The sequence below is a fragment of the Chiroxiphia lanceolata genome, chromosome 5 (assembly GCF_009829145.1).
Source record: "Chiroxiphia lanceolata isolate bChiLan1 chromosome 5, bChiLan1.pri, whole genome shotgun sequence".
NCBI lineage: Eukaryota > Metazoa > Chordata > Aves > Passeriformes > Pipridae > Chiroxiphia > Chiroxiphia lanceolata.
In genome coordinates this window covers 70,018,397-70,034,032 of record NC_045641.1, presented here as the reverse complement: position 1 = coordinate 70,034,032, position 15,636 = coordinate 70,018,397, and the positions used below count along the sequence as shown (strand labels likewise).

Sequence of the window (15,636 nt, the reverse complement as noted above, 5' to 3'; positions counted from 1 at the left end):
TTTGCTTACATTTCTCTCGAGAGGATAGCCAACCATTATTTCCAGTTTCACTTTCTTCTTGGTTTTTCTGCCTTCTTGCAGAAACATTAGTGTGGCCAGTGTTTATGGAGACACTTTAAACGAAAATGTTGTGTAATCTTGAGTGTGTGAGGAATGGCACAACTTAGTAGCACTGAGTGGAAAGAGATCCCTGCCATTAGATGAGTTTATTTTTTAATATGCTTGCGAAGTCTGGAAAAGGCATAGTTCACTGCATGCAGACTTTAACCATGTCTGACTTCAGAAGTAGATTGTAGTAGTTATAACCACAGACGTTATAATTTGAGGGTTACTATTTTCTGAAAAACCACAAACATTGCAGTCTGTGGCTGCATTTCCTAGATAAAATTTAGTACTGCCACCTGATCCTTGTGTGGAAACAAAAGAATTTTCCTATAAATTGCAAACCAATATATGGCTTGCTTTATTTTTATATACTGACTGGAGTTTTCTGGTATATACAGTACAGTGCTTTTTTCTTTCTGTCTTCCTGCAGATTTATATATTGTGATTGTGTGGTTGTCATTCCTAATATATGGTTGAATATGATTTATCAATTGAGTACTTGAAAAAATACTTGAGTATTTTATTTTTTATTAGGTATTCTAATCTTCTAACTGGTGTCATGTCAAGCACATATATACAGAGTCATGTAAAGCAGCTAACTTTGTGACTATCATTTAGTACTCCAACCTCTGATCAAATACTAAAAAAAAACAGGGTGTGGGGAGGAAAGAATTGCACCTCAGTTACACCTCAAGTGCAGCTTGTGGAGTGCTCTTCCCCACCTTCTTATGGGAAATGGGGTTTTCCCATTTCCTGGACTCTCACTAACAGCCTCAAATAATGCTATACCCTCTTTAGTTAAAGATGAAGTAAGGGCCAATTTTTACCTTTACAACTGAAATCTTTTAGGATAAAATCTAAAGGTAAATATAGCAGAATAGGAAAGAACAAAGAAAGAGTTGAAGTAAAAGTAAGCACATGCTGATGGGTATACATGCAGTGAAGACTGTTGAACAGTAGTAATAGGTAATATTCAAGTTTAAATACCTTTATATAGTTGATATTTAATGGCAGAAATAGAGCAAAGACAGTGACTTTGAGTACTTAGAGAAGAGTACTTTGTGAAATATTATATAGAAGAAGGAGTGAGGGTTCTTTTCACAGAAGGAAAAACTAATATCACTGATTAAGGTCAGAAGTACCTAAATGAGCTGACTAGGGAACTGGGTGTTGTATGATGGTTGTGCTTTGAAGCCTTCTGAAAACTGGATGAAAGGGATAAAGGAGTTTTCTTTCCAGTTTGTTGATATCAAAGCAAAGTTGTCTTTTGATAATCTTGAGGGGTCTGTCATTGTTGCACAGGAGTCAATGTTTGCCCATTTTGAACTGCAAGTAAGGGACGGTCCAAACCGAGTCAGGCAGTTCAGTAGTGTTGTCAGGTGTTCTAGTACCTGTTTTTTAAGACATATCCTGGAAGAAGGCTGTATGTTTTATGGTAGTGTTTCATTTCTCCTGAATTTAGCAAGCAGGGTAACGTTTATACTCAGACGAGAAACAGACATTCAAATCACAGAGAAATAGATCCACATGATTCATCCTAGAATGTGAAGTTTAATCACCAAAAAAAAAAAGTGTTGGGGAGAATTGCCAGCAGGCTGGGAAATACAAGTGTTGGGATGAAGCCCACTAAAGGACGAGTCTTTTTCTGCAGTCCTATGAGAGTGCCCAGTCTGATGGCTGCATGATCTGTCTGTTGACAGTAACTGCTGGGATGATTTTCAGATGGTAAATATAGGTAGTCAGTATCTGAAACAGTGAAATGCTTATATATTTGGAAGATATATCAGTATTTTTTTTGGTTAACTGGAATGTGGTAGATGAATCATCGAGTCATTTAGGTTGGAAATGTAAGGTATAACATATGCATGTATTCTTCCCAAGAATGCCAAGGCAGTGGAAGGAATAAAAAAAAGGTTTATTTTAGATGGAACGACCACTTTTTAACAATGCTGCCCTGCACACCAGGCCCCAGGGGAAAAAGGCAAGGCCCTGACTTCTCCAAAGCTTTTTGTATCTTCTCTCTCTCCTCCCCCACCATGTCTGGCCCGAGGAAGCCTTGTACGTGTCTGCAAATATTTTACCTCTCTGCATACCAGGGAGATGGCTTGCTCATAGCCCTCCCTGAAATGCAGAAGGAAGGAAAAAAAAAGCCATCTAACCCATTTGAGAAGGCATTTTACAGTCTTCCTAAACAAAATCAAATTCTAGCTTTCCATCACGAATTCTTCCAAAATTGTACCTCTCCCTACAGAAAAAACCCTTAAGATCCACCACTAAACCATGATCCCTTAAGATCCACCACATGCCAAGTCCACCACTAAACCATGACCCTACGTACCACATCTACACATCTTTTAAATACCTCTAGGGATGGTGACTCCACAACTTGCTTGGGCAGCCTGTGCCAATGCTTGACAACTCTTCTGGTAATTTTTCCCAATATTCAATCTAAACCTCCCCTGACACAACTTGAGGTTGTTTTCTCTTGTCCTGTCTCTTGTTACCTGGGAGAAGAGACTGACCCCCACCTGTCAGGGAGTTGTAGAGAGTGAGAAGGTCCTCACTGAGCCTCCCTTTCTTCAGGCTGAGCCCCACCAGCTCCTTCAGCTGCTGCTCACAGGACTTTTTCTCCAGACCCTTCCCCAGCTCCATTCCCTTCTCTGGACACATTTCAGCCCCTCAATGTCATTCCAGCAGTGAAAGGCCCAGAACTGGACACAGGATTTGAGGTGTGGCCTCGCCAGTGCCCAGTACAGAGGGACAATCCCTGCACTGGTCCTGCTGCCACACTATTGCTGATCCAAGCCAGGTGCCTCTTGCCCCCCTGGGCACACCTGGGCTCACGTCCAGCTGCTGTCACCAGCACCCCCAGCCTGTCCAGAGCCTTCGGCAGGATTTCTCCCAGTCTGTACTTATGTCTGGTGTTGAGCCTGGCCCAGGTGTAGTACCTTGTACTTGGACTTCCAGCCAATTCCTTATCCACCCTTCAAATCCATGTCTTTCCAGTTTGGAGATAAGGATGTCATGGAGGACCGTGTCAAAGACCTTACAGAAGTCTGGTTAGATGACATCAGTTAATCTTCCCTTGTTAACCAGTACAGTTGCTCCATCATAAAAGGCCACCAGACTGGTCAGGCACAACCTGCCCTTAGTGAAGCTGTGCTGGCTGTCTCGGATCCCCTCCTTGTCTTCCAGGTGCCTTAGCATTGCTTCCATGAGGATCTGTTCCATGACCTTCCCAGGAACAGAGGTGAGGCTCACTGGTCTGTAGTTCCCCAAGTCTTCCTTTCTGCCCTCTTTGAAAATAGGAATGATGCTTCCCAATTCTAGTCACTGGAGCATCTGAGTCACCTGAGCACTGTGACTTTTCAAGTGTGATGGATTATTCAAACTTTTCTGAACTGCTGGATGATGGGAATATATAGAAAAATCTAATATTTATGCTGTAGAGTGAGGCACTGAAAAACCATGAGGGACTTGTCTGAATTCTTAAATCTTCAATTCTTTGGAATTTTTTGGGAAGCGAACCTTTAGATCTCCTTATTATAAAACCCTACTATAAGATTTTCTAAGTATTCTGAATTTGCCAAAGGAAAAAAAAGAAATTAAAAAGTTAAGGCAACTTCTTTATTTAACACTACAGAAGTAATCAGTAATGTTTTATTAATGGTAAAACAAGTAAAGATATATGATATTAGAAAATAACATTTTTTTATCGACTTCTTACTCTAGAAATAAAAAATGATAACAAAGAGTAAAAATTAACATAATTCTGGTATGCCTTGCTCATTGCCTCCACAGGATGTTATACAACTTTGCTTTCACTGTTATCCATAGGTCTGTGTTTTTCAGAGTTTTAATACTGGTCTTAATTTTAGGAACTTGTCATTGGACATGGAAAAGAATTCTTTCCAGTTTTATTTTTTTCTTGCTGTAATAGACTAGTCTTCTGTAAAGGTATTGCTAGTGGTTTCTGTTTTCTTGCATTTTGTTAATAGACTTGTAGAATTTAATTGTATTTTTATTTGGATTTTATAGTCCAAATATCTATTTGGACAATATAGTGTTTCAAGTATCATATTAAGGATACCTTTTTTATCATATCAAGGATACTTTAATTGATTGTAAGTATTTTATTAATGTAAAATTTTCTATATATTAAGCAGCACCTTATCAGTTCTTTAATGGGCATTGAAGACTTTAATGGGATACATGATGGGATTTTTTTACATTCTAATACAAGACAGTATTTTGGGACATTTTGACAAATTAAACTGGCAGGAGAATATAATTGCAAGAACAGCATATTTCTGTAATATGTAACCTTCTGTACTTTTTTTGTTAGTCTTGCCAGAGTTCTGTAGTGAAAGAAACCTTTTTCTCAGGACTTTTATTTGGTAAACTGAATTAAAATAGAAAAAAATTATAATCACCTTTCACAACTATGGTTTTCATATGTGCTGGATTCCAGAACAGTGGGGACTACATAGTTTCTTATTTTAAATTTGGGATTTTAGACTATTTCTGTTATAAAAATAGCAAAAGTGTAGTTTTGCAGAAACTATTCCGTTTTGGCTGAAAAGGAGCAAACAGCTAAAGGTAAGAAAAAGAGCTTTCTTTTTCAGTTGAAAGGCTTCGACTGAAGAGACTTCTTTTAGAAATGGAGTTTTATACAATTCAATGGTGATATTCTTCATCTTGTACACGAATAGCATATTGTAAAATTCTGATCTTAAATGTACAGATGAATTATGTAACTTCCTAAATATCTTCTACTTCCAAAACCTTAGAATTCCAGCTGTTCTCCAGCCAACCTTCCTCCCTCCCACAAATCAAAGTTGTAAATATGTGTCATAAAATGTCTATATTACTCTGCAGTCAAGCAAACCTATAAACAAACTTATGGGTAACAGTGTTATATCTAATCAGTGAAGAGTAATAAGGAATCCATGTATATTTACCTCTCATTTTCTGCAAGTTTTGATTTAAAAAAAAATTAAATATGTGTGAATAAATACACTAGAAGTCCTGTTGTGATCCTTTTTTTAACCGTTGGGGGTTTTCCATCATTTCCTCCTTAATTCTGCAGGTGCACCTCTTGTGCTTCTGCTACTTCCAATTTTGAATATCTAGGACAAAAGCATAGGAATTGCCAAGGCCACTGCCTGATTTCTGAGACACTCTCCATCTCCCTGTCTCAAGAATCTCCCTGACAAATCATTTAATACTATGTGGTACTATTTTTACTGAATGTTTATAGTTTCTGAGAATGTTAGATTTTCAGGATTTATAGGAACCTCAGTTTGTCACTTTGTTCTCCTGAATCTTGGAAGCAGAACACTTTGGCTCAATAATGTTACTTATTTCATGAGTGGCTCTGGGAACCTGGGACTTAAGTTTTGGGGCAGTGACTTTAGAGCAGGAATTTGTTTCCTGAGTTGATAACCAGATAAGCTGTGCTGCAGGTGATAGAGATGTTTTAAGAAGTGGCTCCTGGTTTTCTCTACTGTAATGCTTTTGATGTAGAGTAATGCTAATTTAGAGGCAAGGCTGGGTGGGTATCCTTTGTTGGTTTTTTTACTGCTGTGTACAGAATGTCCCTGGTAATTCCCAAAACTTGGACACAAACTTTCTGGTTATAGTTTTGAAACAAACTTTGGTGTTGTGGGAATGTTTCAAAGCTGCATCAGGGGATGTTCAGGCTGAACATCATGAAGCATTTCTTTGTGAGAAGGTGGTCAGACACTGGAACAGGCTCCCAGAGAGGTGGTCGGTGCCCCAGGCCTGTCAGTGTGTCAGAGGCATTTAGAAAATCTCTGATCAGCCCTGAAGGGCTCAGACAGTTGGACCAGATGATCTTGTAGGTCTCTTCCAGCTGAAATAGTCTGGTCTAGTAACAGCAGCTAGTACATCCCTGCCATCCCTGCTTCTGTTGGAAAGTAATACCTGTAGTGCTTTATTTTTTTCTGCTCTCAGGGAACATTATGCATCTATTAATACAGTTTTAAAATTATTATTTCTCTCTTTTTTCCTCATTTATTTTGCCCTTTGGTATTTAAAATACTGAATTTGTAATTTTTTTTAAAAGATTCTGCATATATTTAGGATGACTATTATTGAAGAAGGAGAGTGGAGGTGATAATAATTTTAGTAGGAAGAAAAGAGATGACCCTTATTACATTTGTGAAAGACTTGTTACATTTACAGTTAAATGTTTTTCTTTTAAAAAGGAAATTGTCAAGGAAGCATTAATGGAGGAGCAGAAACGAAGTGAAAAGGCAATGGAAGAAGCAGTGAAAAGGACAAGAGAGGAACTGATGGAATATATTAAAGAACAGAAAAGGGTGAGTTACCATTGGCTAATGGGTTTCATTTCATGCAGTGAAAAATTGATAAAGTTCATTAATCCTGAAATGTGTCTTAAAATGCACAAGAAAACAGAATCAGGAGTTAGATTTTCAGATCTTTCACTCATTTTTTTCCAAACAATTTGTTATTATGATATATTTCTTTTCATATATATATTTATAGACCTTTACATTCATTCAAGCCAAAAAGCAGAAATTATCATTTTGGTTAAAATTTACAACATTTCTTATTACAGTAACATAAAGATGGGGGCATAAATACAGTCTGTCAGATTCAAATTGTGATCTGAGTTCAGTTCATTGAAAACATTTCAGTATAACTAACAGATGCTATTTTATGTTAACAAATGACCTTTATTGTGCAGTTTGCATGCACAAAGAGGTCATTAACTTTTCCTCTCAACCCACATTATAAGGGTATATACAACTTGAAAATGTACTGGTAGTCTGTTGAGAATGATTTATAGCCAGTGCATTGGACTTGTTATGAAATCTTGTAATGTTCTGAAAGTTGGTTTCAATTGTTCTGTTAATGCTATATAGAGGTAGTTTAATGCTTGTGTATAAACAGTAAAATGTAACTCAAAGAACTTTGTTTTGTGTTGAGTTGGAGGAGAAAAAATATAACACATTTCTCCCCTTTGAAGCTCTTTATAAAAACATAAACAAAAAGTAATTTTTAAAAACCCTTTTCATACAGCAGTAGCAGCCTGAGGTACAGTTTCAGTATTCTCAATAAATAAAATCACTCTACTTGACTTTAATTGGTAATGTTATCCTGAGAAGGAAGTAGAAATAATGCATTAGGCCACTGCCTCTGTATTCCCTGATTTTATGGGTTGAGTGGTATTATGGTAAATAGGATTTGCCTTCAGAAGTTTCACTCTGCTACTAGTTAACCTTACTGTTGGGTGAGTGCCTTCCGTAATTCTGTGTGGAGACATTTCCTTTTAGCAGGATTTGTTTTATTTGCAAAGACATTTAAACAGAATCCGGTGCAAAACATGATCCATAAGGATGTTTGAGCATAGCTGAAGTCAGCTATTGACAAAGGATAAGCTGTGAGGAAGGTGAAAGTAGGTCTACTATTAAAATAACTTGTGTCATAAATAAATTGGTCAGTAGGACTTCTAGAGCAGACCATCCAGGCCATCTACTGCAGGCTCCTCGCTGCTGACAGATCACACCATGTTGAATTGACAGTCATTTCCTGCAGATACTTCAATAGCAGTTCATCTGTCCTTAATCTCTTGGATTTCCACTTTTGCTAGGAATGGAATTTTGCCAGAATGCACAGAGTTGGAGCTCATTGCCATTATGTCATTGCCTGGCTTCTGTTTACCTGTCTTGCCCTTGTGAAGTTTTCACAAAGCATTGAAACAATGAAAACGTCATCTTCAAAAAACCAAAATCCTCTTTGGTTTATCCTGAAGGAGCATAAGTTCCATTCATTTCCTAGAGTTCTTGTATACCAAAGTGTTTCAGTCAGTTTTTTTTCTCATATTGATCAATTGACACATATCCATTTATTTTTTTAAAAAATCATCTATAAGGACAACTAGATTTTTCTGGCATAGGATTTAGAGAGACTGCCTGTATTTGGGAGTGAAAGATGTATTTAACTTCAAATCATTCGGCATAATAGCTTTTATATGATTACATAACAGGCAGAGGAAATGGACCTTGGTCAAAGCCCATGTACCTGTAAGAGTAACAAATATAGTTTATGGACTATGCTAAAATGTAGCAGCTTATGGAAGGAATTCCTAGAAAGAACTCAGGGTAAATGCCTTGTTTTCTTCTCTGGGATTCTGTGACTATTGTTGTCCTTTGAGTGATGGGGGCATCCCAGTTATAAACTTGCAAAGGTAACATACCCTCTATACTTTTCATCGTTGTTTTGAAAATCAGTTTGTAGAATCCTTCAAACCACAGGACATGGGCACACGAAAAAAGGGGCCATAAACTGATTCTTATCCACCTTGTTTTCTAATAGTACAAATTACATTTCATCAATATATCAATTTTCAAAGTAGCTTGTAATTGCTTAGCAATTTATTTATTAAAGCTTTTTTTTAGTAAGGTTTATATAATTAATAAAAAAATTAACACACAAATACTATTATAAAATAGTTGTGATATCAGTTTAAGAAATCCAATTGTGGTTTTGGCAGCTAGAGTTTTGCTACAAATATTTTAAAATATTAATGACTATTTACAGCTGTATTTGTGCTTGGACTCTTGGAAGAATTTCCATAACAGCTTATAGAAGTTGGATCTGGCAATGCCACAAGATCTGCAGTGCATTATGAATGTAGTCCAACATGATATTGTAAATAATAGTAAATAAATAATATTAAGATTTGCTTTGAGTTGGAAAGAATTGATTGTGAACGAGTCTTTTTAAAAACAGATTAATTTGATAACTATTTGTAGAAATCATTTGTGTCAACGTAACGTATAGATTGAAAGTAAACCGTAGAAAATTCCTGTTGCATTTCCAAAAGTGTTGAGACCTACCAACCATGAAACCAGCATATCAGTGGCGTATATAGAGCTTAACAGCCACTTACTGAAGAAAATGGACAAATGCAGGGGGTTATTTAAATTAGTAGAAAGTTACTTAACAAAAAACAGGAATATCATTGTGCTAAAATGATGACAAGGACAAACCTACCTTCCTCTGTATTGAAACGAAAAAAGTCACTTAAGCTGGCAGAGAATTAGCTGGCACTTGTTTTCACCTTCAAATAAAGAACACTGCAAGCTAAAAATAAGTAAACTGGGATAGAAACAGGTGTTTTTAAACAATAAATGAAAGATGGACCATGCATTGTCATTATGCCATTTCATACTTCAAATATAATCCCAAGTTTTTACAGATGTACAGCACTGTATTGGCAACAATTTAAGTTATGTACCACAGTCTTTAGTTTGTTTTCTCCATTCTATATTATATGAAGAATTTGATACTAGAAAAATGGTATTTTTATGTTGCCACAGGTAACATCTTAAGAATCTGGGTATCTAAGACGTGAAGGAAATTACAGTCAGGAATTTCATTCTTTATTATTTCATGATTATTTTGTAACAGCCACCTTTATGAAGCATAGAAACTGAACTAGAGTAAGACTGTTCTATCTGTTCAAAGACATCTATACCTATCAGACTTGTAGAGGTTTATGTAATATTCATAACACCCTGAAGAACTGTTCTAAGTCAAATTTGAATACACTTGCTACAACTATTAGCCGCACTTGCTTTCTCCAGCGAAGATACATCCACATTATGTCCAGAAATTTATCTTTATTAATTGCCTGAAGGTATATTTGACCATGTAGAGTTGCTATGCCTGTGTTTGCATATAAGTGTCAGGAAGGCGAAACAATGCTTTACCTTGCTGCTGGTGGGGTGGGAAATGAGGGGACAGAGGTGAAGTGAAGCACACGGGTAAAAAGGAGGTGGGCACTGAAGGATGACTAAATGGCAAGCCACTGCTTCCACTTCTGTCAGAGAAATAAATGTTATTCTTGTTTTGTATCCAGTGCGTATATGTGTGCCACCTGTATCTGAGACATGGATGGAGAGGGAAGCAAAATCTTACAGTCTGGTTTGAGTGAGATGAGTAAAGAGTAAGAAAATAGTTGTCCTTGAGAATCCGTTCATTTTGATGTGAGCTCAAGATTCACTGAAGTCATTTGTCACTATTATCTTTTGTTGCCTGATGTTCACAGTCCTGTCCCCTCTGGGCCTGCATTATGGTCCCTGATATCTGACTGCTCTGGAAACATCTAGTGCTGTGACAAGCCCCAGCACATTAAGTGACCCAAGATGTACTAAGTCACATAGTCCAGCCCTTGAGGCTCCCCATGCCTGTGGTAGTAAATGCTGGGGAGCATTTACCGGCTTTTTGCATTAATTGTTTAAAAATTCTAGTGTTTGGTTTTATACTGAATATTTGTGAAGGTGTTCCCTCTTATTAGGTGGAACAGCTCTGGGTTTTTCCAAGGGTTGATAGTTTTGTTTTGTTAAAACATCATGCTGACGTGGTGGCATACATGCACATGTCTGTATGTAGGCTCTTATATGTATGTGTGTGTATAGACTTACATCTGTATTTATTACCTGGGGATCAGGGCAAGAAGTAGAGCCTAATGTCCTGTAAACTATAGCCTGGGATGAGAGCTCCAAAACCTCGATCCCTGGACTGTGAGACATAGACATAGCAGTTCCCTGTACAACTGTACTGCTCTTGGAATATTTTTGCTTAAAGACCTGACTGATGGTTACATGCTGCTCTTTTAGGAGGATAAAGAAAGGCTGGGCCTATCCCTGCTCCAGTTCGTGTGGACTTCACGTGGGGCCTTGGCCCATTTGCCGAACACACTTTCCTTTAGTTTGCTGGTCCTGAATAAAGTGAATATAAACATAGCTTTGTCCTAAAGTGCAGTTTGTGAGCAGTTCTGAGGAACCTCCATGATTGTTATTTGCTTCTGTGTGTGATGTAATTACAAAGTTGACTGAAATTTCAGAGGTATGTTAAAAGCATTCCAAATATGTGAGTGGAAGAACAAGAGAAGTTTCCTCTATTTTATATGACTGGCAGGGATGATTTTTTTATATTATTATCAGATAGAATGCAAAAAAAAAAGCCCCAATTTAATAAAAACAGTTTTTCAATAATTCAGAAAGTCTGAAAATATTGAAAGCTGTGTAATACTGATTTAAGCAAGTATATGTGTGTATGTCACAGTCACCTAGAGTCCTGCCTGAATTTTATATATCCAGATATGTTATTAAAATTCTAATGATCGAAGTAATTAATTGGTCACTACTGTACTTCAAACTAAGATCTGTTTCCAATTATTTGCTGTTAGAAAGATCAGGAAATTCTTTACTCCGCTTCATATTTTTTTTTCATACTTAAACAGTGTTCAGACTTCTTGTACATAATCTGCAGATGTTATTTGCTTTTTTTTAAAAACTATGCACTGTTAATTCTTAAAATCACACAAATGTTAGGAAACTTTGTGGTATGGAGATCTACAAAAGTATTCTGTTGTCCAATTCCAGTGTTTTATTTTCTGTGCTACAGGTTGGAAGTTGTTTATAAATCTCATAGTTTAGTAATTTACAAACTATTCATTGCAATTCAATGCTTAAAAATATAGTCATTCAATATGTTATAGTTTGAATATTTATAGCAGACAAAAATGTAGTGGTCTAATGTTATTGTGCCTACTATTTATCTACTTTTTTGATTTTTAATTTAATTAGCTGTGCAGAGAAGAAAATTAATTCTTGAAGGTGGCATATGTAGAACAAAGTAAGTCACGAGAGTTTCCTACCAAATAAATGTTATGCTGAATAGGTTATTTAAAGGAATTTTCTAAACTACAAAGATTCACTCCGTGAGATAAATACTTAGATTAAACATTTCTTATAGTTGTAGTTTCTGAACCAACATAGCCAGCCAGCAAGAAAATTTTAATTTTTCCTATTTACACTGTCATCATCTTCCCTCAGGAAAATGTACTGCTTGTTTTCTGACAGCAAAACTAAGTATATTAAGCAGTCACGTTTTGTCTGCTCATTGTAAACAGCTTTAAAGGGCGTATTTTGACCTAGCAGGGAAAGCTCACAAGTGAGGACTTGAGTAAACATTTGAATGACAGACTTGTTTTTGCAGCCCCTATTTCCCTGAAAGTCAGACACTTGTCATAAATGCACTCCCATCCTGATTTAAGGGACAGAAACTGGGAGCAAAGATGTCACCATTACAATGAAACTCACTGTACTACTGTGTGTTCCCATATGATTTGTGCAGCTGTGCCTCATAACCTTTAGAAGAAAACATAACTAAACATTGCATTTCTCTGACTAATGTTTACCAAAATGTAAGTGCACACTTCAGAGTTGCAAAAGCTAAAGAGTCATGTTTTTGGGGTTCAGTATGTAATAGATCATTTCTTTTCTGATATTGTGGAAACTAAGGACTATTTCAACAACAGAATTTATATTTAAGGATCACTGGCAAGCTGGTATAAGCTGTGCTGTCTTACAGTAAAATGAAGAAAAAGCCAAGTTTTTCTCTTCTGAGTCTGCATAGAGAATTTACTCCTTTAGTTTGGTAATAATACAGGTATTTTTGGAAACTACAATTCCAGGCCCATTTCCTGCTTCTCTGACCAGGTGCTTTCTGTGCAGCTTTGTCCAGCCAACAGGATGTGTGGGAGGTTCCTCCCTCTGTGGAACCAGAATTATTTTTGTTCTTTTCTCAAAAAGACTTGGAATATTTGGAAAATACTAGTTTATCCTGATAAAACACCTTTGTATAAGGTCAGGTCCTCTTGGGTACGGGCAAGTCATACATTTTCCCAGTTTCAGTGGGATTATTCTGGAAAGAAATAGGTATTTACCATTTGGAGAGGAAATTGTGCATTTCATTCTGTGCACAGATATATTGTAGAAACAATGCTTTTTAAGGGAAGAAAAATAGCAATCAATTGATCAAAGTGATTAAGACTGCAGAAAATCCCTCCAAGTAAATCAGATTAACACTGCTAATTTTCCCCATGGCTATCCTTGTTTATCAGGGTTATTTTTAATAGTCTACTGGATTTATGGAGTGTATTTGTGTATTTTGTATGTTTATTTTGTCTGAAGCCAAACAGCTAGACCTTTAATTTCCCTTTGGAGTAGGTTTCTAACTGATACACTGTCTTTTTGGTTTGGTTATGGTACGAAATCCCAGTTCAGTTTTTTTTAAGTGCCACGTATTACATTTCATAATTAAATATAGTCATCCAGATTTGATTTATCATGAATGCAGTTTTAGAACTTACTTTGTTTACCTTTGATTTTGTAGATGAGCTACAAAGCCCATAACATCTATCTCAAAAGCACCTTTACCAATATAGATTGTGGAAGGTGATCTATGTTTCAATTGCTACTAACCCTTGTTATGTGTGTAGGTTGTTTTCCTAATATATGAAGTCTTTTCTTTGCAGGTTCCTCATTTTTTAATATTCTAAGAGAAGATTTTGTGATGAAAACTAATGTCTTATATTCCGTTATTTAAGGTAAAGACTGTAAAAGAGTGCATGAAGTTCAAGTTTAATTAGATTTATCCACCTTGTTAGGGAGAGGCAGGAAATTCCTTTGGGTTGTTCAAATTGTCTGAGAAACTGTCTGTAATTCACTCATTAACATATGAGAAGATATGTGAACCTTTACATAGTTGCTCTGTTATTCATCCATCAGAATCATCACAGAAAATGGTCAATGAAGTTTGTCTTTAAAAAAATCAGACTAAAAGTTCTCCCTTTGCATATCTTAGTGCTGCAGTTGAAAGAAAACTTTATTTTTTTACAATATTGTCATAAACACCTTAGTTAGCATATAGGTCATATAGTCTTAATAAGGACCTTGTAATTTATAGCCCTTTTTGTATGAAGAACTAGATCAAATTAATAGGGAAGATCAGTACAGTAGAAGAGAAATAAGATGTCTGTCTGGAGGCTGAAACTGGCTATGATTGTAAAAAGGAATTTGAAAACAATGTTATGACCAGAAAACACCTTCAAACATCAGTTTAATAGAAAATAAAAAAGGTTTATTGGACCCTCTTGTGAGACAGATAAAATTCCATGTTTTTTTCTTGCTATTGATTTGTAATTTTCTACTTACAAAGGTGACATTATCTTTCTAGAAGAATCTCACCCACACACAAGTCTTCACACTCATTGTTGTAATTGTGGTGTGTTGCATATTAAGCAATTTTTTCATAGCATTTTGTCTTCCTGTCCAGCTAAGAGCTGACGTAGAGTTCAACTATTGATTATCTATATTTTGTCTTTCTGGAATTATTAAATTGGTTGCTTTCTAGACTTTTGTTATATTGACTGCACCTTTGCTTTTCTCTCTGTGCTTCTATAGGTGCATGATAGTTACTTTTTTGATACATCTGCTGCTACTGCCAGTAACCATTGAAACTCAACCAATTCTTCCCTTGAAATCTGACTCCTAATGTAGCTTTAAATCCAAGAGCTCAGATACTTGAGGTGATAATTACATTTAGATTATAAACTAATTCTTCTACTTTATTTATGTAAAGTATGCCTAAAGTTTTTAACTGGGCACATCCAGTATTTATTTTCTTATAAGTAAATTTGCACAATTATTCACTATTTCTATTAAAGTATATATTTGTACAACTGACTGGCATGATGATGGAAATAAAAGAAGAAACCTCCTTACCTGTCTTTCAGAAATGTACTGCATGTGAATGTGAAATGAGTGTACTTTGAAAGGCTTCTAAAACAGCTACTAATGTCTCAGATTGAACAGATTGAACAGAAAAGAACTGTTCCCAGTACTACACTAACTTCAGTAACTAGACTGTTAATTTTTTATTATATATTCAGGTTTTCAAAATACATGGTTGACATTTTGGTTCCAGGAGGAGTGCTGGTGTGATCCATGTTAAGTACTGATGTACTTGCATGGTTAAAAAGTGTTTGCTGCCAACTGCTTCCAGCTATCGCTTAGGACAGGAATAACGATCCAGCACTCTGCATTCTTTCTAATTACTTACTCCAGGGAAGGCACAACAAACACACAGCACCTGCTTTCAGACCAAAATCATAGAATCACAGAGTGGTTTGGGTTGGAAGGGACCTTGAAGATCCTGTAGTCTCAACCCCCCCGCCCCCACTGTGGGCAGAGGCACCTTTCACTAGATGACTCAGGGCACCATCCAACCTGGCCTTGAGCTCTTCCAGGGATGGAGCATCCACAGCTTCTCTGGACAACCTGCCCCAGTGTCTCACCACCCTTTGATTAAAGAAATCCATGAACTCTGCAAATAAAAGTGGAGGGTTTCTGCACGGTGGTGTAGGTTAGGCCATGAATTGATGCCTACTTTGTCACATTTTTGTTATTCATATTAAGGAGCTGCTTCTAATGATAAAGCTTGGAATTTGGTTTCTTGGGTAGGCAGACTAGACTATGTTATATCTCATATTCTTCAAGTTAACACTATTAGTAGTGGAACAAGTTCTATTACGATTCCTGGAACACTCTTTCCTTTGTCTCCTTGCTGAATTGGTAGCTTCCATTTCTCCTGTGACAGGTAAGCTATTGTTAATCTCTGGTTTGATTC

The 15,636-nt window shown here is 36.5% G+C and overlaps 1 protein-coding gene across 4 annotated transcripts in view; it reads left to right on the top strand.

Moving 5' to 3' along the window:
- Nucleotides 1-15,636, top strand: part of CCDC91 (coiled-coil domain containing 91) — a 124,726-nt gene that overhangs the window by 87,690 nt on the left and 21,400 nt on the right. For 2 of the 4 annotated variants that reach the window (XM_032688466.1, XM_032688467.1), the window contains exons 12-13: nt 6,336-6,449; nt 7,745-7,957. In XM_032688466.1, coding sequence (XP_032544357.1) covers nt 6,336-6,449; nt 7,745-7,957 — 327 coding nt within the window. The remainder of the gene's footprint in view (nt 1-6,335; nt 6,450-7,744; nt 7,958-15,636) is intronic. The other 2 variants (XM_032688469.1, XM_032688468.1) reach the window with 1 other exon arrangement.